Source organism: Apium graveolens, chromosome 9 (assembly GCF_009905375.1).
Source record: "Apium graveolens cultivar Ventura chromosome 9, ASM990537v1, whole genome shotgun sequence".
Lineage (NCBI taxonomy): Eukaryota > Viridiplantae > Streptophyta > Magnoliopsida > Apiales > Apiaceae > Apium > Apium graveolens.
The window spans coordinates 71,197,351-71,222,735 of record NC_133655.1 but is presented as its reverse complement, the minus strand read 5'-3'; the positions used below and the strand labels follow the sequence as shown (position 1 = coordinate 71,222,735).

Genomic DNA, 25,385 nt, shown 5'->3' with positions numbered 1-25,385 from the left:
TTGTGAATAAAAGTGTGTAAGAACTGATTTTTGATGTTTATGAGAGGGTTTAAGTGTAGGAAGTTTGTGGGAGATATGTAGGATAGGTGTATGTATATATAGGATGTGGAGTAGGTTAAATTAGATTAGGAGTGGGGTTGAGGGATAAAATCATGGGGTAATGGGAAAAGAATTCGTGGGTTTATGGGCTGTGATGGGTTTTTGTTTTTTTGTTTTTTTGTTTTTTTTTTTTTCTGAACTGTAAAAAATTTTCTGGAACTCGACCCCTGCGCGGCCGCTCAGCATTTCTGCGCGGGCGCGCAGCAAGCTGTGCGGCCGCTCAGCATAGCTGCACGGGCGCGCAGAGGGTCTCTGGAAATTTTTTTTCAGCCCCTGTTTTCTGATTTTTTTGTGTTTTTGGATAGGTTATTAACTTCTAAGGGTTCCTGTAACAACAATTCATGGGTTGCCTCCCACGCAGCGCTTCTTTTTCGTCATTAGCTTGACGTTCCGTACCTTTCTCAAGTAGTCAACAAAATGGCACTAACCACCTCTCGGTTTGCCATGTCCCCATAGTAGTGCTTCAACCGCTGACCGTTAACCTTGAATGCTTGGTCCGAATCATTCTCAAAAATTTCCACCGCTCCATGTGGAAACACAGTTTTGACAATAAAAGGTCCAGACCACCTTGATTTCAACTTCCCAGGAAAAAGTCGGAGCCGAGAGTTGAATAACAGAACTTGTTTCCCTGGCACAAATAACTTAGGATGTAGCTTCCTATCGTGCCACCTCTTCACCTTTTCCTTATACATTTTGTTATTCTCGTACGCTTGAAGTCGAAATTCATCAAGTTCATTAAGCTGTTAATTTCTTCAATGCCCAGTAGGCCTTATGCTCAAGCTCCGCCGGTAGATGACATCCCTTACCGTACACCAACTGAAACGGTGACATCCCAAGTGGAGTTTTGTATGCTGTTCTGTAAGCCCAAACAGCTTCATCGAGCTTTAAAGACCAATCCTTCCTTGACGGACAAACAACCTTCTCTAGAATGCGCTTTATCTCTCTGTTAGACACTTCCGCTTGACCATTTGTTTGCGGATGATAGGCAGTAGCTACTCGATGATTCACATTATAACGCTGCATCATAGAAGTGAACTTACGGTTGCAAAAATGTGATCCTTCATCACTTATGATTACTCGAGGCGCTCCAAACCTTGTAAAAATTTGCTTATGAAGAAAATTTAGTACTACCTTTGCATCATTTGTCGGTAAAGCTTTAACTTTGACCCATTTTGAGACATAATCGACTGCCAGCAAGATGTACTGATTATTGCAAGACGAGATAAAAGGCCCCATGAAATCGATTCCCCATACATCAAAGACCTCGACTTCAAGCATCACATTTAATGGCATCTCATCCTTCCTTGACAAATTTCCCACTCTTTGGCAACGATCACACCTTAAAACAAACTGATGAGCATCCTTGAACAAAGTAGGCCAGAAAAAACCTGATTGCAGAATACGAGCTGCCGTCTTCTCACCTCCATAGTGTCCACCATAAACCGTGGAATGGCAGTCTCGTAATATCCCCTCCGTCTCACAGAACGGGATACATCTCCTGATGATCTGATCAGCTCCCTGTCTAAACAAATATGGTTCATCCCACATATACCACTTCACCTCATGCAGAAACTTCTTCTTTTGAGCGGATGTCAAATTAAGCTGCATTATATTACTGACAAGATAGTTTACAATATCTGTAAACCATGGTTCTTCCTTCTGAATTGCAAACAACTGCTCATCCGGAAAAGATTCATTGATTAACGTCCTATCTTGTGAAGTAGAATCGGGATTCTCCAACCTAGAGAGATGGTCAGCTACTTGATTCTTAGTACCTTTTCTATCTTTGATCTCTAACTCAAATTCTTGAAGTAAAAGCACCCAACGAATGAGTCTCGGCTTTGAATCCTTCTTAGAAACCAGATAGCGAATAGCTGCATGATCAGTGAATACTGTCACTTTCGTACCAAGCAGATAAGATCGAAATTTCTCAAAGCCAAAGACTATAGCCAAAAGTTCCTTCTCAGTAGTGGTGTAGTTCAATTGGGCCCCATTTAAAGTCTTACTCGCATAGTAGACCACATGGAAGAGATTTTTCTTGCGCTGTCCCAGAACTGCACCTACCGCATAGTCACTCGCATCACACATCATCTCAAACGGTTCTGTCCAATCTGGTGCTGTAATAACTGGTGCCGTGATCAAATTCTCCTTGAGAGTCTCGAATGCTGCCAAACATTCATCATCAAATTTGAAAGGCACATCTTTCTCAAGTAAATTGCACAACGGCTTAGATATCTTTGAAAAGTCCTTGATGAATCACCGATAAAAACCCGCATGACCGAGAAAACTACGGATTCCTTTCACCGAATTAGGCGGGGGAAGATTTTCAATGACTCCCACCTTGGCCTTGTCCACCTCCAGACCTTTGCTAGAGACCTTATGCCCAAGGATAATGCCTTCACGCACCATAAAATGACATTTCTCCCAATTAAGCACCAAATTAGTTTCCACGCATCTTTTGAGTACGGCGCGCAGATTATTCAAACATTCATCATATGAGTGTCCAAAGATGGAGAAGTCATCCATGAACACTTCGACGTTATTTCCAATCATGTCAGAGAATATAGCCATCATACATCTCTGAAAGATGGCCGGGGCGCCACATAACCCAAACGAAACTCTACGAAAAGCAAATGTGCCAAATGGACAAGTGAAGGTAGTCTTTTCCTGATCCTCTGGTGCAATACAAATCTGATTATACCCGGAATAACCATCCAGAAGACAAAAATACTCATGTCCCGCCAATCTGTCAAGCATTTGATCAATGAATGGGAGAGGGAAGTGATCCTTCCTTGTGGCTTTGTTCAATTTTCTATAATCCATGCATACTCTCCATCCTGTAACTGTTCGAGTAGGGATGAACTCATTCTTTTCATTTGCGACCACAGTGATACCTCCTTTCTTAGGTACACATTACACGGGGCTCACCCACGAGCTGTCAGAAATAGGATAAATGATGCCTGCATCTAGCCATTTCAGAATTTCTTTCTTCACCACCTCCTTCATGATCGGGTTCAATCTTCGCTGCTGTTCCACAGTTGGCTTACTACCTTCCTTTAACAGAATTTTATGCATACAATATGAAGGACTTATCCCCTTGATGTCTGCTATGGTCCATCCTATAGCCGATTTGAATTCTCTCAAAATCCTTAAGAGCTTGTCTTCCTCACTACCTGAAAGGTCAGCTGAAATAATAACAGGTAACGTAGATGAATCACCTAAAAAAGCATACCTCAAGTGTTCAGGTAATGGTTTGAGCTCCAAGGTAGGTGCTTCCTCTATTGATGGTTTGAGCTTTCCTTCAGCATTCTTAAGGTCAGAAGTACCAAGAGATTCAAATGGTATGTCGAGCTTTCGCTTCCATGGAGAAGCGTTCAGATATTGTAATTGCTCGTTGCTATCTTCATCATCGCTGTCAAAATCCCCCACTAAGGCCTTTTCCAATGCATCAGACATTAGCATGTGATCGAGTTCCGAAGTAACCGCAGAATCAATCACATCCACTTTTAAGCACTCCTCATCTTCTGTAGGGAATTTCATTGCCTTGAATACGTTGAAGGTCACATCCTGATCTTGGACCCGCATAGTAAGTTCCCCTTTTTGCACATCTATCAAGGTACGGCCAGTAGCCAAGAAAGGCCTCCCCAAGATTATGGGAATCTTCTTATCTTCCTCAAAATCCAGAATAACAAAATCTGCAGGAAAGAAGAGCTTATCCACCTTGACGAGCACATCCTCAACTATGCCCCTTGGGTAAGTAATGGAATGGTCCGCCAATTGTAGCGACATGTATGTGGGTTTTGGATCAGGCAGATTCAGCTTTTTAAAGATCGACAATGGCATCAGATTAATGCTTGCTCCCAAATCACAAAGGCACTTATCAAAAGTTAGATTGCCAATGGTGCAAGGAATGGTGAAGCTTCCTGGATCTTTCAGTTTTGGTGGTAACTTTTGTTGCAGAACCGCGCTGCATTCTTCCGTGAGAGCAACGGTTTCAAGGTCATCCAGTTTCACCTTCCTTGAAAGAATAGTCTTCATAAACTTCGCATAACTAGGCATTTGTTCCAGCGCCTCAGCGAAAGGTATATTGATGTAAAGTTTCTTGAACACCTCCAGAAACTTCCCGAACTGTCTATCCAGCTTTTGTTGCTGCAATCTCTTAGGAAAAGGTGGTGGAGGATAGAGTTGTTTCTCCCCTATATTAGCCTCAGGCAGAGTGTGTTCAACAGTAGTCTTCTTTGGTTCCGCCACTTTCTCCTTTTGCTTAGATTCTTCATCTCTAACTTCAGCTTCGACTTCTTTTGCCTTTTCAGCATCAGCTACTTTTCCAGACCTTAAGGTAATAGCCTTGACTTGCTCTTTAGCTTCCTTCCTGCCTGGTACTTCTGTGTCACTGGGAAGAGTGCCAGGTTGACGATTGAGCACTGCATTGGCTAATTGACCGATTTGATTTTCCAAGGTCTTGATAGAAACCGCCTGACTCTTGCACAACAGCTTAAGTTCCTCAAAATCAGCACTAGTAGGTGCAGCTGCACTTCCCTGTTGAGGATATGATTGCCTTGTAGCATACTGCTGTGGTTGCTGGAATCCAGGTGGGTTAAACTGTTTACTTACTCCTTGCTGATATGTTGGCTGAATAGCATTCTGATTATTCCCCCAGTTGAAATTTGGATGATTTCTGTTGTTAGGATGATAGGTCGCTGGCACAGGCTACTGTTGTCGCTGATAATTATTCACATACTGAACAGATTCGTTGACAAGAGAACACTGATCCGTAGCATGAGAACCTGCATAAAGCTCACAAACCATAGCTATTTGATTAACTCCATACGTAGCCAAAGAATCAACCTTCATTGATAGCGCTTGGAGCTGGGCTGCAATAGCGGTGGCTGCATCAACTTCCAGAATACCTGCTACCTTGCCTGATGTCATCCTCTGAGTTGGGTTTTGATGCTCATTTGCAGCCATCGTCTCGATAAGATTATACGCCTCAGTATAGCTTTTAGCCCATAAGGCGCCTCCAGCTGCTGCATCGAGCATGGGCCGAGATTGGGCCCCCAAACCATTATAAAAACCAGTGATTACCATCCAATCCGGAATTCCATGATGTGGACATTTTCTCAACATTTCCTTGTAGCGTTCCCAAGCCTCGCACATAGATTCTATAGGTTGCTGCGCAAACTGAGTAAGAGCACTCCTCATAGCAGCAGTCTTTGCCATTGGATAAAACTTTACCAGAAACTTTTGCGCAAGATCTTGCCACGTAGTGATGGACCCAGCTGGTTCAGAATGTAACCAGTCTTTAGCTTTATCCCTCAGTGAGAATGGGAAAAGCCTCAACTTGATAGCCTCATCAGTCACGCCATTATACTTAAAAGTGCTGCAGATCTCGACAAAATTCCTTATGTGCATGTTGGGGTCTTCAGTTGCCGCTCCTCCAAAAGAAACAGAATTTTGCACCATCTGAATAGTGCCCGACTTGATTTCAAATGTGTTAGCTTGAATAGCCGGATGAAGGATCCTTGACTGAATGTCATCAATTTTAGGCCGAGAAAAATCCATAAGAGCTGGATCAGCTTGAACAATACGATCTCCCATGTTTACTGGTTCTTTCTGCTCAGTTCCTGAATCCGAATCCTCAAAATCTAACTTCTCCGGAGTATCAAGAACTTCGTCTTTCTCCTCAGCTGTATCTAAGGTCCTCTTGCGAGCACGAGAACGAGTTTGCATAAACGCTTGCTAAAGTACCTGAAACACAACCGAAAAGAGTAATTAACTACTACGTCCTAATCACTGAGTCCTAATGACCAATGATGGTAAGTACATAAACTAAACAAATACGCCGAGTCCCCGGCAGCGGCGCCAAAAACTTGTTAGGGCGAAAACATGCACTAATATTCACGCAAGTATACGTGTTCGCAAGTAATATAGAATACTTTCTAGTTCGTTCCCTCAGAGACTCAGACTAAGTTATTGTCTAATTAAACTCACTCACCAATGTATGACTACTTCTCAATGTTAAGATAATAACACTTAAAATTGTTGATTAAATATTAACTATAATTAACTACTTAATTAACCACTTAACTAACACTTCAATTTATCAATAATAAAACACTCATGAGATCACAACTTCATTATTACTTCCTTCTATAGCCATTGTTATTACCTTTAGCATGTGACAGTGATGACATTAATCGAATAACACGAAACTGATAAAAGCCAACTTTCATTGTACTAATACCATTCTACCAAGCATCCACAATTAAGATAGAAGTTGAATAGTCATCAATCATGTTGAGTTCCTATATGTCTACAGAAATTGACAACACAACGATTTAAACATAAGTTATCCCTTTTGATTACATAGGGCAAATAAAACTGTTAGAGTTACCCACTAATCATGCACAACGTACATGAACCTATGCTAGCATGGCAAGTTCTAAATCTCAAGATCCACCGTCACTTCACAAGAGATTAACACCCTATCTTATATGTTCGCGACGCACATAAGACGAATACGCACAACCAATACTAGATATCATGCAATCATCACACACTAAAGTATTAAACAATTAACTAAAGAATTCCATAATAAATCCGTTGCAACCCCATGATCACGATTAGCCCATAATAGAACTTATCGCCATCATGGGTTCATATGAAATCATGATAAACAACACAAGAAAATAATAACTAAACTAATTATATTAAAACAGAGTATGTCACAAGAGTAAATAAGTCAAAGCAAGAAAACTAGCATCCAACGTTACAACGAAACAAGAATCACAAGAAAATATGCTTCCTCTTCGCTGCAGTGTGCTAAATCGGTCTTCTTCCTTATCTCATTCGCTTCTTGCGCCAAACACAATCTAAAACATAATCTCCTTCATATTCTCTATGAAAACGTCTCAAATCTACTTATATAATAGTCCCATAAAACTCAGATTACATAGAAGTTGGAAGCCAAACAGAAGTAGAAGTCTAAAATAATTCAGCTTTTTCCCCGACCCTGCGCGGCCGCTCAGCATTTCTGCGCGGGCGCGCAAGGCTGCTGCGCGGCCGCTCAGCATTGCTGCGCGGGCGCGCAGGACCCTACTGGAAAAATTCCAGGTTTGCTCCGTTTCTTCGCCGTAATCTGCCCGTTCTTTTCCTCTCGCAATGGTGAACACATGCCAAGGATTATTCTTGATGATTCCTCCTCCGAAATGCAACTAATACCCTGAAATGCATAAACACTAGAAAAACGCATCAAATACACAAAATACTTGATTTCAAGACACCAATTTAAGCCATTTTAAGACGTTCTAAGTGGTATAAAATGCCACTTATCACTCATCACTGATTATGACTCTTGGAGTTCTAAACCTTGTGAATATCTGTTTGTGAAGAAAATTAAGCACCACCTTTGCATCGTTTGTTGGTAACGCCTTAACTTTAACCCATTTCGACACGTAATCAACTGCCAACAAGATATACTGATTGGTACAAGATGGGACAAATGGCCCCATGAAGTCAATTCCCCAAACATCGAAGACCTCAACCTCGAGAAGCACATTAAGAGGCATCTCATCCTTCTTAGACATATTACCCACACGTTGACATCGATCACATTTCAAAACGAACTGGTGAGCATCTTTAAACAATGTCGGCCAAAAGAAACCTGCTTGAAGAACACGAGCTGCTGTCTTTTCTCCACCATAATGTCCTCGATAAGCCGTTGAGTGGCAATCTCGCAAGATCCCCCCCGTTTCGGTGTAAGGAATACATCTCCTGATGATTTGGTGAGCTTCTTGTCGAAAAAGAAACGGTTCATCCCACATATACCACTTCACTTCATGTAGAAACTTCTTCCTTTGAGCATAAGATAAATCGGGAGGCATGATATTACTCACAAGGTAGTTCACAATGTCTGCGAACCATGGTTCTTCCTCTTGCACTCCAAACAGCTGGTCATCAGGAAAAGACTCATTTATCAATGTCTTATCCAAGAAAGTAGCATTAGGATTCTCTAAACACGAGAGATGATCATCGACTTGATTTTCAGTTCCCTTTCTGTCCTTGATCTCTAGTTCAAATTCTTGAAGCAAAAGAACCCATCTAATCAATCAACACTTTGAATCCTTCTTTGAGATGAGATATCGAATTGCAGCATGATCAGTGAAAATTGTCACCTTAGTCCAAGTAGATTAGATCGAAATTTCTCAAAACCATAAACAATAGCCAAAAGTTCTTTCTCCGTAGTAGTATAATTCAGTTGAGCACCATTTAGGGTCTTACTAGCATAATAGACCACATGAAATATGTTGTTCTTCCTCTGCCCAACAACTGCTCCAACTGCATAGTCACTTGTATCGCACATCATCTCAAAAGGTTCATTCCAATCAGGTGCAATTATGACCGGTGCCGTGATTAAACTCATCTTCAATGTTTTAAATGCTGCAAGGCACTCGTCATCAAACTTGAAAAGAACATCTTTCTCTAGAAAACTGCACAATGGCTTTGAAATTTTCAAGAAGTCTTTGATAAAACGCCTATAGAAACCCGCATGACCAAGAAAACTGCGAATTCCCTTAATAAAAATAGGTGGAGGAAGATTCTCAATGACCCCCACCTTGGCTTTGTCCACCTCAAGACCCTTACTAGAAACTTTGTACCCGATAAAAATGCCCTTTTGCACCATAAAGTGGCATTTCTCCCAATTGAGAACTAGATTGGTCTCAACATACCTCTTGAGATCGTGTCCAAGATTTTGCAAGCATTCGTCAAAAGAATCGCCAACTACAGAGAAGTCGTCCATGAACACCTCCACATTCTGGCCAATCATATCAGAAAAGATGGCCATCATACATCTCTGAAATATGGATGGCCCACCACACAGACCAAAAGAAACTCCTCTGAAGGCGAAAGTACCAAATGGACAAGTGAAGGTAGTTTTCTCCTGATCTTCAAGAGCAGTACAAATCTGATTGTACCATGAATAACCATCCAGAAGACAGTAGTACTCATGACCGACCAATCTATCAAGCATCTGATCAATGAAGGGGAAAGGGAAGTGATCCTTCCTTGTGGCTTTGTTGAGCTTCCTGTAGTCCATGCAAACTCTCCACCCCGTGATTGTTCTAGTAGGAATAAGCCCATTCTTCTCATTTGCTACCACAGTAATTCCACCTTTCTTTGGCTCACATTGAACCGGGCTTACCCATGAACTGTCAGAAATAGGATAGATGATTCCTGCATCTAGCCACTTAAGAATTTCCTTCTTCACTACTTCCTTCATGATTGGATTAATTCTTCTTTGATGCTCGATCTTAGGCTTGCTACCTTCCTCTAGCAGAATTTTATGCATGTAGTAAGAATGGATGATTCTCTTGATATCTGCTATAGTCCAACCAATTGCCGATTTGAAATCTCTCAGAATCCTCAGGAGCTTTTACTTGTCACTACATGAAAGGTCAGATGCAATAATAACAGGCAAAGTAGATGCATAACCTAAAAACACATACCTCAAATGCTCATGTAAAGGCTTAAGCTCAAGAGTGGGAGCTTCCTCAATAGATGGCTTGAGGCATTTCGGAGCTTTGTTCAATTCCTCCATCCCAAGAGATTCAAAAGGTATATCAATCTTCCTCTTCTAAGGAGAAGCATTCAAATATTACAATTGTTCTTCTGCTTTATCATCTTCACTATCTAAATTTCCCAATAAGGCTTTTTCTAAGGCACCGGACCTTGAAATTGATCAAGTTCTGAAGTAGCCACATAATCGACCAACTTCACCTTTAAGCACTCCTCATTTTTCGTAGGAAATTTCATATCATTGAACATATTAAAAGTTACATCCTGATCCAGCACTCGCATTGTAAGGTCACCCTTCTTCACATCTATCAAGGTTCGGCCAGTTGCCAAGAAAGGTCTTCCCAAGATTATGGGAATCTTCTTATCCTCCTCAAAATCAAGAATTACAAAATCAACAGGGAAGATGAGTTTATCAACCTTGACCAAGACATCCTCCACAATACCTCACGGATATGTAATAAAATGGTCGGCCAACTGCAAGGTCATATAAGTCAGTTTTGGATCAGGTAAGTCCAACTGCTTGAAGATTGACAAGGGCATTAGATTAATGCTAGCTCCCAAGTCATATAAGCATCTGTCAAAAGATACTTTTCTAATAGTACACGGAATAGTGAAGCTTCTTGGATCCTTAAGCCTCAGAGGTAACTTCTGTTGCAGCACAACACTGCATTCCTCCGTAAGAGCGACTGTCTCTAAATCATCTAGCTTCACATTCCGAGAGAGAATATCTTTCATGAACTTTGCATAATTAGGCATCTGCTCAAGAGCCTCAGTGAAAGGTATGTTGATATGAAGTTTCTTGAACACCTCCGGAGACTTCTCGAATTGCTAGTCCAGCTTTTTCTTCTACAGCTGCTTAGGAAAAGGCGGTGGAGGATAGATTTGTTTTTCCCTTGTATTACCCTCAGGAGGAGTGTGCTCAATATTAGTCTTCCTTGGAACCACTTCTACTTCTTGTTGCTCTACTTCTTTCTCAGCCCCAGCTTCTTCAGTCAACGCTTGAGTTTGTTCGGGATCCGTAATCTTTCCAGACCTGAAAGTGATTGCCTTTACCTGCTCCTTAGCTTCCCTCTTTTTGGCACTTCAGTATCACTAGGTAGTGTATCAGGATGAAGATTTAGCAAGGCATTGGCAATTTGCCCAATTTAATTTTCCAAGGTCTTGATAGAAATGGCTTGACTCTTGCACATAAGCATTAACTCCTCTAATTCAGATTTTTCATTGGCTTGTGGTAACTGGAGTTGCTGTCTCGGTGCATACTGTGGTTGCTGAAAACCAGGAGGTTATACTGCTTAGCTGAATACTGCTATTAAGGCTGTTGAACCGCATTCTGAGCATTGCTCCAACTGAAATTAGGATGATTGCGGTTGTTGGGATGATAAGTGGATGGTACAGGTTGCTGTGAATGCTGAAAGTTGCTCATGAACTGAGCTAATTCACTAGAAATTGCGCACTGCTCAGTCTCGTTGGCACCAGCGCAAAGCTCACAGATACTAGTGATTTGATTAACTCCATAATTAGCCAAAGTGTCCACCTTCATCGTCAAAGCCTTAAGTTGGGTAGCTATAGCAGTTGCTGCATCCATCTCTAGAATTCCTGCTACATATCTCTGAGTCAGTCTCTGGGAAGGATTCTGGTACTCATTAGCAACCATCAGTTCAATAAGTTCATAAGCTTCATCGTAGCTCTTAGCCCATAAGGCTTCTCCCGATGTTGCATCAAATATGGGTCTAGAAGTAGCACCTAATCCATTATAGAAATAGTTAATGATCATCCAATCAGGCATGTTATGGTGTGGGCACTTCCTTAGCATTTCCTTATATCGATCCCAAGCCTCACACAGAGATTCTCCAGTTTGTTGAGCGAACTGAGTAAGAGCATTCCTGATTGCAGCAGTCTTCGCCATAGGGAAGAATTTAGTGAGAAACTTTTCGGCAAGATCTTCCCAAGTGCTGATAGATCCTGCTGGTAGAGAATGTAACCAGGACTTAGCTTTATCCCTCAGAGAGAACGGGAAGAGTCGCAGCTTGATAGCATCTTCAGTCACATCATTGAACTTGAAAGTGTCGCAGATCTCGATAAAATACCTGATGTGCATGTTGGGGTCTTCAGTAGGAGAACCCCCAAACTGAAATGAGTTATGTATCATCTGAATCGTGCTTGACTTGATCTCAAAAGTGTTAGCCCTGATGGCTGGCCTGATGATGCTTGACTGAATGTCATTGATCTTAGGCTGAGAATAGTCCATCAAAGCCTTAGGATTTTCTATTTGATCACCCATCTCTACTAAAGCTGGTTCCTCGATTTTCTCTTCTTCTTCGACCTTCTTTTCTTCCTCAAAAACTTCCCTTCGAACCACCACAAGTTCTTCCTCAGCTTTATCTAGTGTTCTCTTACGAGTATGCGAACGCGTATGTATACACCCTCGCTAGAGTACCTGAAATAAGACAAGGAAACAAATAAGTGACAATGTCTGAGTCAATGAACTTTAACGACCACTTATGGAAAACACATAATCAATAAATTAACACTGTAGTCCCCAGCAGCGACGCCAAAAACTTGTTAGTCGCTAAACACGCGCTAATATTATACGTAAGTATACGAGTTCGCAAGTATTATAGAATCTTTTCTAGTTCATTCCCACAGAGACTGGCTTTGGTTAACTAATTAATTATGCACTTAAGCAACAATGTATGGTTATTATTCAGTGCTAAGAAAATAATAAATTGAGGTTGTTTATAACTAAGAATTAAACTAACAATTATAACTAAGAGAATAAGATTGACTAAATTAATATATATGACAAACATGGGATCCTAACTTCATTAAATACTTCATTCAATAGCCTTATTGTTCTCAACCTTAGCATGCAATGGTGATGACACTAATCAGACAACACGAAACTAATAATAACCAACTTTCGTTGCACAAATACCATACTACCAGACATCCACAAAAGAGATAGAAGCTGAATAGACAACATTTACATTGAGACCCTATATGTCTATAGAATTTGACAACATAACGGTTTAAGCACAAGTTATCTATCTTAATTATATAGGGCAAGTAAGATGGTTAAAATTACCTATGAATCATGCATAACGAATACATGAACCTATGCTAGCATGGCAAGTTCTAAATCCTTAAATTCCTTTTCGCTTCATTAAGAATTAACACACTATCTTATAAGTTTGCGACGCTCATAAGATGAATACGCACAACCAATACTAGGTTATCATACAATCACCACACACTAAGGCATCGAAACAATTTAACTAAAGAAATTCATAAATAAATCCACTAGAACCCCACGATAACGATTAGCCCATAATCGGACTCATCATCAACGTGGGTTCCGATGAAAGCATGGTATAACAAACATAGTCTTTATAACGAATAAATAAAACCAAGTACAAAACAAGATTAAGGTTAACAAATAAGAAAACTAGCATCCAAGTTACAACTTAAAACAAAGATTGATAAGTAAAAAAACAAGATCTTCTTCATCTTCGTTGAATCGTGCTTATACGGTCTTCTTACGATTATCCTTGATATGTCTCTGGCTTGATATCTTATTAAAAATGACCTAGAGTTGTTTATATAGCAGCCCTAATAAGCAGAGAAGTCTTCCAATTCGAATTAGAGTAGAATCAGAATTCTGCATCCCGACCTGGCGCGGCAGCGCGCTTGATCAGCGCGAGCGCGCTGACTTTCTGAACTTTGGGCGCGACCGTGCGCTTGATCAGCGCGGGCGCGCTGGGCTTCTGGCAGAAATCAACTTCTTAATTTTTTTTGCAGATTTGAGCCGGTCTTCCACGAACTTTTATTCCAACACCACCTTGACACCAAATTAGCACCAAAACAATGCTAATTTACCTGATTACCTAGATAATGCCTGAAATGTAAACACACTAAAAAACATATTAAAATACTTAACAACTTGAGCACAAACGCATCAATTCACAGCTTTACGAAGCGTAATAAAGTGTCATAAATGCCACTCAACAGTGGTACAGCCGTCCATCCCCGAACTCGATTGGATCTTTCAAGGACTTGAGCAAAGATTTCATCAAGCAATGCATTAGTGGCAGAGTACACGAGAAGAGTTTGGCTTCCCTTATGGGTCTAGTTCAAGGAGCAAAGGGGTCCCTTAGAGACTACCTTAACCGATTCATGAAGGAGGCCCTGAAGGTTCCAAGTCATGACAACAATGTAGCTATGATAGACCTACAACAAGGGATAAAAGACGAGTTCTTTAAGATGTCCCTGGCCAAGCGCCATCCTGAAAGCATGATGTACTTCAGAATAGGGCTGAAAAGTACATCAAGGTGGAAGAAAGTATGATGAAGACAGTGGTGAATAATGAGCCTATAGGCAACAAGAAGTGGAAGACGGATCAAGATTATGATGCCAATGACAAGTATCCTCGAACTGGAAAAATCTCTGTCTCCTCTTCTAAGAAGAATCATCCACCAAGGTTCACTGAATATGCGAGGTTAAACGCTCTAAGGAGCCAAATTCTTATAGAAATTGAGAAGGACATAGAGTTTAAAGGGCCGTCGCCGCTAAGGGGAGACCCCGAGAAAAGAGACAAGAGTCCATACTACAGGTACCACAAGGATGTTGGTCATGATACTGATAATTATAGGAAACTCAAGGATGAGATTGAGTATTTGATCCGAAGAGGAAAATTCGGACGTTTCACCAAGGGTGAGGAGGCTGGAGGCCGAAAAAGAGATTACGACAGGGATAGTAACCCACATCCCCGAGGACCAGTAATCAACACGATCTCAGGAGGTCCTATAGCAGCTGGGACTACAAGGAACTTTCACAAAGCTTATGTGAGAGAGGTAATGAGTATAATTGGAGAACCATATATGTGTTCCAAGTCGGAGATGACGCTTGAGTTTGATGACCCAGATCTCGAAGGTTTGAAATTTCCTCAAAATGATCCTTTAGTTATCACACCAATTATTGGAAATTGTCCCATCATGAGGGTCCTAGTGGAAAATGGAGCTTCCGTGGATATTCTTTTCTATGACACGTTCCTAAGAATGGGATACAATGATTCTCATCTAACTCCACCCGACGCACCCATATATGGGTTCAATCAAGTAGAATGACAGGTCGAAGGAATGATTTAACTTCCCGTGACTATTGGGGAAGAGCCCACGGAGGCCACGCAGATGTTAAACTTTCAGGTTATTAAGGCAGCCTCAACTTACAACGCTATCATGGGTAGAACAAGAATCCATGCGTTTAAAGCCGTTCCCTCAACCTACTATATGGTACTGAAGTTCCCAACTAGGAACAGTGTCGGTGATGTAAGAGGCGATAAGAAAATGGCCCGTAGTTTCTATGTTGCAGCACTTAGGCCCGATGGAACTTGGGGCAAGTCCTCCCCATAGAAGACATGGATGTTTGTGAGAATGAAGAACTTCGAGGGAAGCCAGCAGAGGACGTACTCCCAATTTCCCAAGACTCATTAGACTCGGAGAAGGTCACATATATTGGAACATTTTTGGACAAGCCCTTAAGGGACAACTGACAACCTTCTTACAAAAAAACAATGATGTGTTTTCCTTGACGACAACTGATATGCTTGGGATTGACCCCAACCTTATAACTCATAAGCTAAATGTCGATCCAACTCGGAAGATCATAAAGCAGAAGAAGAGAACTTATGACCCTGACAGGCTGGAAGCCATTAAACAAGAGGTCGAGAAGCTCCTAGAAGCTGTGTGACGGCCTCAACCCCGGGGTCAGGAGTCGACGTCACGAACAACAACAACCCACAAATAAAATACAATCAACTCATTCTTATTTAATATGAATAAACCCCTTAACAAGATCTTTTACAGGTTCAAGTATGATTTAGGTTACAAAATTAACACAAACCAACTTATTTAAAACAACCTGACACAATTAACTTTCTACAGCAACTCAACAGACCACATCTGGTCTGACACAACCATCTCAGAGGAGCCCGATACAGGAGGAACTGGAATCTGGCCCTGCCTATGACAGAAGGGTCCCCTAAGCATCAACAATATATGAATATACAAAACATTTTGTAAGAGTGAGCGATCAATCGCTCAACTGTACCACTATATGAATAACAATTAAAATAGTTTATGATAAACAGTTATAGGAACAGAAATCAGAACTTGTTCAAAAACAAGTAAAACAAAGGTAAACTGGATATCAACAACTAGCATGCTTTTTAAAACATAACATCAGTCGTGTGATGTGCAAATACCAGAGTCCAATTTTAGCATGCTATTTTCATTTTAATTCATCTATTCTATTACAGGAATCACAAAACCATATGTCCCGTTATGGGGACCACAAAACATTTGTTCCGTTACTGGAACCACAAACCACAATTAGATATATATTGGATGTTATCTAGGGACGGCTGATCAAGCCTCCACATAATTTATCTAGGATAGATGGCCGGGCTATTACACAATTCGTCTAGGAAAGCTGTTCGGGCTTTCACATAATTCGTACCGGATCCGCATAAACTATCTAGGTCTCTGATAAGTTACGTTGGACTAAGCGGTTTAGATAGGGCGCGCAACCGACATAGCCACTTACGACCGTTATCCAATATCTGATTTGTTTTATCCAGTTTTTAAATCCACTCCTACCTATCTATTTTTTAAATAATCATATCATAACACAGTTTCCAAAGTATTTTCAATTTTATTTACAATTTAGAGATAGGCATTTTCAGAAGTTGATTTTCCCCAAATCAAAAGTTAACAAAATATTTTTAACACAGGGGATACGTAACTTAAAACGTTATGGTCCACTACACAATTTAAATCAATAGTAATTCATATATTACTGAACTGTAAAAGATTTTTTTAGGGGTACTTGCCTCAATACGCTTTAACAACTATTACCGGCTGGCCTTGAACCGACCGGGATGCTCGGGCTTTCGATTGGAACCTAAAGAACCGAAATACCCCAAATTAGATAACCAAATATGCTTGACATATCCTCCCTAACATTCTTCCCGTACGTTATCAAAACCCGACTCGTTCTTATATGCATTATGGAATTACATGTAAGAATTAGGGTTCACGCCTCGAAATTCGGTTCGGTATTTATTTTCGCAAAATACATATACCCGTCGTTTTCAGAAATTAGGGTTATTGAATACTTTCGCAAAATATTTTACCATGATACGCAATCAAATTTCGTATAAAGTACTTATATATACTCGTTCGACGTTTCCGATAGGTACAGCGTACGTTCCCGTATTTCCGGAATTAATTTTCTCGAAAATCAGGCAGCGTCTCCTCTATTTATCGGCCTACCCGTCGAAACATAATCGACGCAATTACAACACTCACAACAATAATCCACAATTCGCAATTCTTGATCACCGATACATATTCAATTAATTATTATTATTATTTTTAGTATTTTATGTTTTTATTTGTAGGACTCAGAAATGTTCATCACCTTCCACTGTCGGTTCGCCGAGGCTCATTGCCGACCACGGTAAATTTTGTGGGTTCCTGTTTATCGGACGTCCTACGCGAATTTTACCGATTAATTATTATAATACCGCATGAATTTATTTATATCACAAAACGTTAATCAAATAAATCTTGTAGAAAAATAAAATAAATTAATTAATAAGTATTCCCAAATTACAACCAAAAATTATTTGGAACACAATCTATACACGCACGGCCTTGTGGCCGGAAAACAAAACAACCACGGCCGAGAACAAGAGAAATGTATGCGGAAATAAAAAAATCACCAACCCTGACTCCCACACTCACATATATGCACAAATGAGTATATACATGTATATATATGGAAGAACAATCGAAACTAGCGGTGGTAGTTACCGGAAAAACAGGCAGCACCGGAAAAAGGGAAAAATAACCGTGAATAAAGGGAGAGAAGAGAGGAACAGAGAGCGATGGTAGAGATTGGGAGAGAAACGAAGAGAGAGAGGGATGAGAGAATTGAGAGAAAAGACGCGACAGAGAGAGAGAGAGAGAGAGAGAGAGAGAGAGAGAGAGAGAGAGAGAGAAAGACTGAGAGAGACGAGGGGGAGAGATAAGGGTGAGAAGATATGACATAATTGTATTTATATGCTTTGCCCCCTTTTTATCTTTTTGTTAACCTCGTAACCTAATTTTTATTTCGCAATCAATAATTTAACGAACAACTTCGGGTAAAAATAACCCGAAAATTTGCAAGGGCAGCTTTAAAATTCTCGAAATAATTTAAAACCAATAAAGTAAGTTTTCATAATTTTTAAAGCATTTCTGAAATGCGCTACGTACCCGCATTTTATAATTTAACGAACAAACGTGCGTGTGAATTTAATCCGAAAAATTATCAAAAATAATTTTAAAATTCTTGAAATTTTTCAAACTTAATAAAATGTGAATTTCATGATTTTTGAAATACTCTAGAATTTAATACTGAATTTATACTAAAATACAATCAGAAAATCATTCAGGGATAACTAATCAATGAAATACTGATTTCTAAATTTTATAAATTCCTAAAAATAATAAATAAAATTATAAAGCAATAATTTTTTTTATAGATAATCCAAATATTTATGAAAATAAATCTTCAATAAAATCATATCAAAACCAATAATCCATGTACACCACTAATCACACATAAATAATAATAAGACAACACAGCTGACAAAACCAATACACATATTTTATTTATTTAATTATTCAATACTTACACTTTAATAATAATACAAAAATATACGAGTCGTTATAAGCTGGATTCATTAAGGAAGTGCAATTCCCGGAGTGGTTGGCCAACCCCGTAATTGTCAAGAAGGCCAATGGGAAGTGGATGATGTGCATCGACTTCATTGACTTCAATGGTGCTTGTCCGAAGGACTGCTACTGTAACGACCCCAAATCCGGGGTCAAGAGATTTGGTCGTCACTAAAAAACTTCAATCCCAAATTAACCTGTTTAATCAATAATTAAATGCCAGCGGAAGATATTTATCATAAATGACCCCAAACTACTCCAAGATCTTTTAAGGTTACAGTTCTAGAAACAAGATATCCAAATTCCATAAATAAATTGTTCACTTTCTTTTAAAACTCTTTACAACAATTCTCAATCTCAAAATTTAACCCACTAGTATAACTTCGAAAAGAAGTATACTAGGCCCAACTATAAAATAACAAAACTATAATATAATCTAATATAAATAACTTTACACAAAAGAACTTACACTAATTCGCAAACCCTGGACCAACCACCTTCCAAGAGCTTCTTCTTGCTTCCTCGAATTACGCGGCTAAACAGCAAGCTAATCCTTACTGGAGGTTAAATTTAAAAACAGGCAAGTATGAGCGAAAGAAATGCTCAGCAAGATCATTATGACATATATAGGGTCATTTTGATATAAAACCGACATCTGCATTAGAGCAGAACATTTAAAATCATAGTTGTTGAATCATAAAATTTTAGTTGAGGAATCCCAGATTTAATTCCTTAATTATATTGAAAACCATTTTGATATTTTTGAGCGAAATGCTTCAGCAATACTTTGAATCTTGACGAGAATAAAACTCGTAAAACAGTGTTTACGGAAATATCGTAAACAATTCTAACATGAAACAATGATTATGGATTGAATCGTAAACTTTACTCAAAATCGAACTCTTGAAATTAATACTTATTTTGTTATCATATCAAATTAGATATCACTACGAACTTTGATGCTCACAACATCCCATACTGAAGTCAACACCAATCATCTGTACTAATACCACCTTTGATATTTAACAACAAACTAAGTATTCTCAAAATAAGAAACTGATTCAAAACCATATTTCATCTTTTATTCGAAAATAAAATACTTAATAAATCATTCCTTGTAAGATGTTAAAAGCAATATAATAATTTAGATTGGAATCCTCGAACGACGGTGTGTTGCCGCTGGTGATCAGCCGTGGAGCAACACCGGTATGTCGAAGCATATCCAACTAAATAAAGGGGTACCCAAGGCACATATCAGCCTAGCAAGGTGTTATATCCTGTATAACACATAGCTCACGCTGGACCGCCGCCACGTCCTCTTACGCAACCATCCAATCTTAAAACATTTTTATAGAAAGGGGTCATAATACTCGACACCCTTATAAATTTTATTCGCCCATTCACTTGGGCAGAAAACCAAAACAACGTCATCTTTCTCAAAATACACAACATTTTTATATCCGATAATTGGATAAGTAAAATCACTTAGCTACTCTGAACATAGAATAGCGGAAGAATAATTGCATAAACATAATTATTTAATTCAGCGATATGTAAAACATTTATCGATTCTAAACTGAGAATAGGGAAAGCAATACTTGCATGATACGATTCAAAATAAATATCACTTGAACAATAAGTGATGATAGAAATACTTGCCTTTGGGTTTTTGCAGTTAGTCACACTCGTAAAGACGCATCTATTCTGACATTCTGTCTTAAAACATCACCGTCCTTCTTTTCAACACTTGACTGATATGCTGCTCCTGCGATTGCTAGAAGCCAGTTATCCAATTACATTCCATCTCACCCTTTATTCAACATCTTGTCTTGATCAACTCGAATGATCCGCATCTATAATTAAAATATAGAACTTTAATTGTCTAATCGATAACCACTCGATGAACTACGCGTCAAAAGCCTATCATCTACCCATACAATAGCCCACACATAAATATAACAGACAAATACAGGACTCTTGATCCACATATGCACATAATTCACATAGCACATAAGCACATAACTCATATATCACTTAAGACTCAGTTCATCAGAAGGGTCGACTCGGTACGTTTAAAACGGAAATCGGGTCAAAAATATGATTTTTCGATCAAAATTGACTCAGAATTATATAAAAAATCAAACGGTCCTTCAATACAAAAGAAATTAGGTCTCAAAAGTACTTTTATTAAAATCGAAATATTTTTCTGAGTCTAACGGCATTCGTTTTGTATTAAACAGTCGAACGGTTTATTTATAAAAAAAATATCCTGTCTCAACACGTAATTAGGTTTCGTAAAAATTTAATTATATAACCTCGTTCGACGTCTCCGATAATCGTAAGTTACGTTCCCGTATTTTCGGAATTAAATTCCCGAATTAATTTCCCGAAAATCGGGCAGCGTCTCCTTTGTTTATCGGCCTACCCGTCGAACATCCCGACGTCAAAACACAAAACAATCAATCGCAATCCCAAAATCCAACCACCAACTTCAGTCATCAACGTCAATTCGCAAATTTCCCAATACTAATTAAATATAATTATTAATCGTTACCATCCGTATTTTCATGTTTTAATCCGTATTTTACAAAAAACATTATTCGTATTTTGTGTTTTAAATCGTAGGACTCAGAACAACGTTATCACCGTCCACCGTCGGCTCGCCGAGACTCATCGCCGACGGCGATAAAATTTACGGGTACCGGATTAATTTTGGGTTCCAACATAAATTCGCCGACGGCGATAAAATTTACGGGTACCCGATTAATTTCGGGTTCCAACATAAATTCCATCGATATAACTTTCGAATAATTAAAATAACTATTCGAAAAAAATCATCACAATTTCCTTCGAGTATTTTACAAATAATTCAAATAAATCAGATTATTCAATCAACATCACATGGCAGTAACAGGAGCAAGAGGAAATAACATCAAGCATATACACGGGACCATATACCACGCGCTACCACATCGCCGGAAAGCAGCCAGGGGCGGCGGCGGAACAAGGTAAACAAAAGAGCAGGAGGCAAAAATGGAGACGGGGAATACGGGCACGCACATATACATACGAGTACAGACACGCAGAACCGTGAACAGAAAGAAACAGACGGGTACAATAACAACAGTGGCCGGAAAAGCAAAAGAAAAACGGCCGGAAAAGAAAGGGCGGCACCGAACTAACCTGAACCCAGGAAATAAACGGGGTAGAAAGAAAGGAATAAGGGAGAAATCGAAGTAGAGAAGAGAGATGCAGAGATGTTGGAGAGAGATCGAAAGAGATATTAGAGAAGAAGGAGTCGGGTTGCACCGACTGAACACAACCCCCCTTTTTGATTTGATTTGATTTTTTTTTCTTTTATAAACCCCGCAATTGAAGTATTATCCGGCCCGCAATTTAATTATTTAACAAACAATTCACGGGTAATCAAAACCCGAACATTAATAAAATATTTTATAACATATCACAAATAAATAAAAGTTAATAAAAATTAAATTTTCAAAATTTTAAAATAATTTTTGAATCACAATTTATACCTGTTTTTAACGAATAAATGAAATAACGCGCAGGTAAAATTTATCCCAAAATTTCTAAAATAATTTTAAAATTCTCGGAATATTCCAAACTTTATAAAATATAAATTTCAAAATTTTTGGAGAATTCTAGAATTAAATACAGATTTTACAAATAAATACACTCAGAAAATCATTTAACGATAAATAATCAATAAAATATTGATTTCTAAATTTTATAAACTCCTAAAAATAATAAATAAAATTATAAAATAATAAAAATAATTTTAGGAGCAATTTTAGCATTTATGAGAATAAATATTCAATAAAATCATTTTAAAATGAATTAAATTCATACAACTCAATAATTAATTATAAAATTAACCTTTGTATCCAATAATTCACAAACAATTGATAACACAACAACACATAACTGACTGAACCATCACGTATTTTATTTATTTAATATTTCGATAATTATATTTACATATCGGATCCGAAAATAGGTTACGTAGCCGCTAAGTAACTAAGAAGACGATACGATTTTAATACTAATTTTGGATAATTATAAAAACAGAGACTCTTATAAAATACTTTATACGAAAATGGGGTAATAATATCTCGCCTTTTGGGGATACGAATTGTTATCGGACTATAAAATGATTTGCGTATCGAAAATTTCACGCCGGAAGTCATATGGATCAAACCGTACCCCGGATAGAAAAAGTCAAAACAAGAAAAGCGTTCAAAATTATCAGATTAGGTTAGGAAGGAGTTTTCGGAAGAATTTCGGGTTGTAAAAACGTAAAAACGGTTGAAGTTGGAAGATTCCCTGCTTTATAAAATAATTTTGTAATTATTTAGAAAATAATTAATAAATACATAAATCATTATAAAATCATCTAACAATCCAAAAATTACCAGAAAAATATCATAATTATCTATATTTTATTCTGAACATATAAAAATTCAAATATTCAAATATTCAAATAATGTCACATATAAACGCCCAAACATCAATTCCAATTATCAAATAATTCACCAAAATTCACATAAAATCACATAAATAATTCCAAATAATTATAATAATAATATTTAAAAATATGGAATATTACAGCTACCCCCTATCAAGGATTGATACCCTGATCGATTTCATCGCTGGATACGAGATGCTAAGTTTCATGGATAGCTTAGCGGTTACAATCAGATTAAAATGCACAAACATGACACCCCCAAGGTATCTTTCATAACTGACTTTGGTGTCTTTTGTTATCTTGTTATGGCTTTTGGACTTAAGAAAGCAAGAGCTACTTACCAAAGGCTGGTGAATAAGATATTTGCCATCTAATTGGGAAGGTCATAGAGGTCTATATTGATGACATATTAGTCAAAAGCCTAGCCAAAGCCGATCATATTAATCACCTCTGAGAGGAATTCGAAGTGCTGAGGCACCACAAGATGATGTTAAACCCCACCAAGTGTGCTTTTGGTGTTGGGTCTGGAAAATTTCTGGGTCACATGGTCTTGAAGAGGGGAATCGAGGCCTACCCCGATAAGATCAAAGCCATCCTGGACATGGAGCCACCACGCTCCATCAAGGACATTCAGAAGCTGACAAGAAGAATCACGGCTCTAGGAAGGTTCATCTCCAAGTCTTGAGAGAGATGCATGCACTTTTTCAAAAACCTTAAGAAGGTGAAGAATCTTTAATGGAAAGCTGAGAGCCAAGAGGCCTTTGAACAACTGAAGAAGTACATGACTGATGCCCCGTTGTTGACCAAACCTAGTCTGAAGGACACCCTTTATTTGTACTATGCGGTATCTGAACAAGCCGTGAGTCCAGTACTGATAAGGGAAGAATAAAAACTCCAAAAACCAGTATACTATGTAAGAAAGGTGCTCCACGGAGCGGAGTTGAATTACTCTAACACAGAGAAATTTTCACTTGCCCTCATCACAACCTCAAGAAAGTTGAAACCATACTTCTAGGCTCACAAGATTAAATTCTTGACGGACCAACCCTTGAGGAATATTCTTCATAGTCGAAGGCCAGTGGAAGGCTCAATAAGTGGGTGATTGAGTTAGGAGAATTTGACATCAAGTATAAGCCTCGAACATCCATCAAGGCTCAGGCCTTAGTAGAGTTCGTGGTCGAATGCACCATTAGCAACCAAGAAGTCGGAGGGCAAGAGATAGTAACCCTAGAAGGAGGAAAGAAAGAGAAAGATGAGAATACAACTCTGAAGGAGTATTGGGTTCTCCATTTTGATGGAGCGTCTAAAACAAAGTCTAGTGGTGCAGGCCTAATCTTACAAAGCCTCAAAGGTTTCATGATAGATTATTCTTTGAAGTTGGACTTCCCAACTACGAATAACGAAGCAGAATATGAAGCATTTATATCCGGCTTAGGATTTGATAGAGCCGCGAAAGCCAAGAACCTTACGATCTGTGGAAACTTAAGACTTGTAGTTTCTCAAATCAACAGAGAGTTTGAGGCCAAGGATGATACTATGACGAAGTACCTGAGAGTCGTGAAGGGAATTCTGACTCTGTTTGATGAATGGTATGTTGAATATGTTCTAAGAGAGGAGAAGACTACAGCTGATGCCTTATCTAAGTTTGTCTCTTCTAAAATCGAGAACTACCCGTGGAGTATTTACTTCGAGTTTTTAAAGACCCCTATTATACATGTCATAAATTTGATAGCACCAGCTGGTGTGATAAGTTATTGGATAGATCCAATCAAAACTCGCATTGAGACTGGATGGCTCCCCGACAATGCCCAAAGGGCACGCAAGTTGTCAGTGAGAGCATTGAGATAATTTTGGATTAAATGCCTTCTGTACAAAAGGTCATTAGTTATTCTGTACTTGAAGTGATTGAGACCTCTTGAAGTAGAGGAGGCGCTTAAAGAATCCTATGAAGGGATTTATGGACAACACTTGGGGGCGAGGCTCTTGCTCTCAAGATAACTCGATTAGGATTTTACTAGCCAACGATGCTAGCTGATGTATAGGCTTATGTAAAGAAATGCGACAGATGCCAGAGGCATGCTCCGGTAGTACGAAAGCCCCTAGAGAGGCTTACATCTATCAGCACACACATCCCTTTTGCAATATGGGGAATGGATATCCTTGGACTATTTCCTATAGCATCGGGACAGAGGAAGTTTGTTGTGGTAGCCATAGACTATTTCACAAAGTAGATTGAGGCTAAGGCACTAGGGAAGATAACCACCAAGCAGATTACCTAATTCTTCTAGGAGAATGTGATATGCCGATTTAGGATCCCACACATCATTGTCATGGATAATGGGTGACATTTTGATGATCCAGAGTTCAGAGAGTATTGCAACGATAACAGCATAGAGCTTCGCTTCACCTCGGTTGTAGACCCATAGGAAAACGGGTTGGCGGAAGTT

At 38.9% G+C, this 25,385-nt stretch overlaps 1 protein-coding gene and 2 non-coding genes across 3 annotated transcripts; all 3 read left to right on the top strand.

Annotated features, from left to right (window-relative positions):
* Window positions 1–5,197: 5,197 nt before the first annotated feature.
* On the top strand, window positions 5,198–5,304 carry LOC141687714 (small nucleolar RNA R71). Its single transcript, XR_012561200.1, has one exon. It is a non-coding gene; the product is annotated as a small nucleolar RNA R71 (small nucleolar RNA).
* Window positions 5,305–11,459: 6,155 nt separating this feature from the next.
* Window positions 11,460–11,566, top strand: LOC141688587 (small nucleolar RNA R71). Its single transcript, XR_012562021.1, has one exon. It is a non-coding gene; the product is annotated as a small nucleolar RNA R71 (small nucleolar RNA).
* A 3,522-nt stretch (window positions 11,567–15,088) lies between these two features.
* Window positions 15,089–24,786, top strand: LOC141685318 (uncharacterized). The gene is made up of 2 exons (XM_074490428.1): window positions 15,089–15,175; window positions 24,007–24,786. The coding sequence occupies exons 1-2, from the start codon at window positions 15,089–15,091 to the stop codon at window positions 24,784–24,786; spliced, it is 867 nt and encodes a 288-aa protein (XP_074346529.1).
* Window positions 24,787–25,385: the final 599 nt, after the last annotated feature.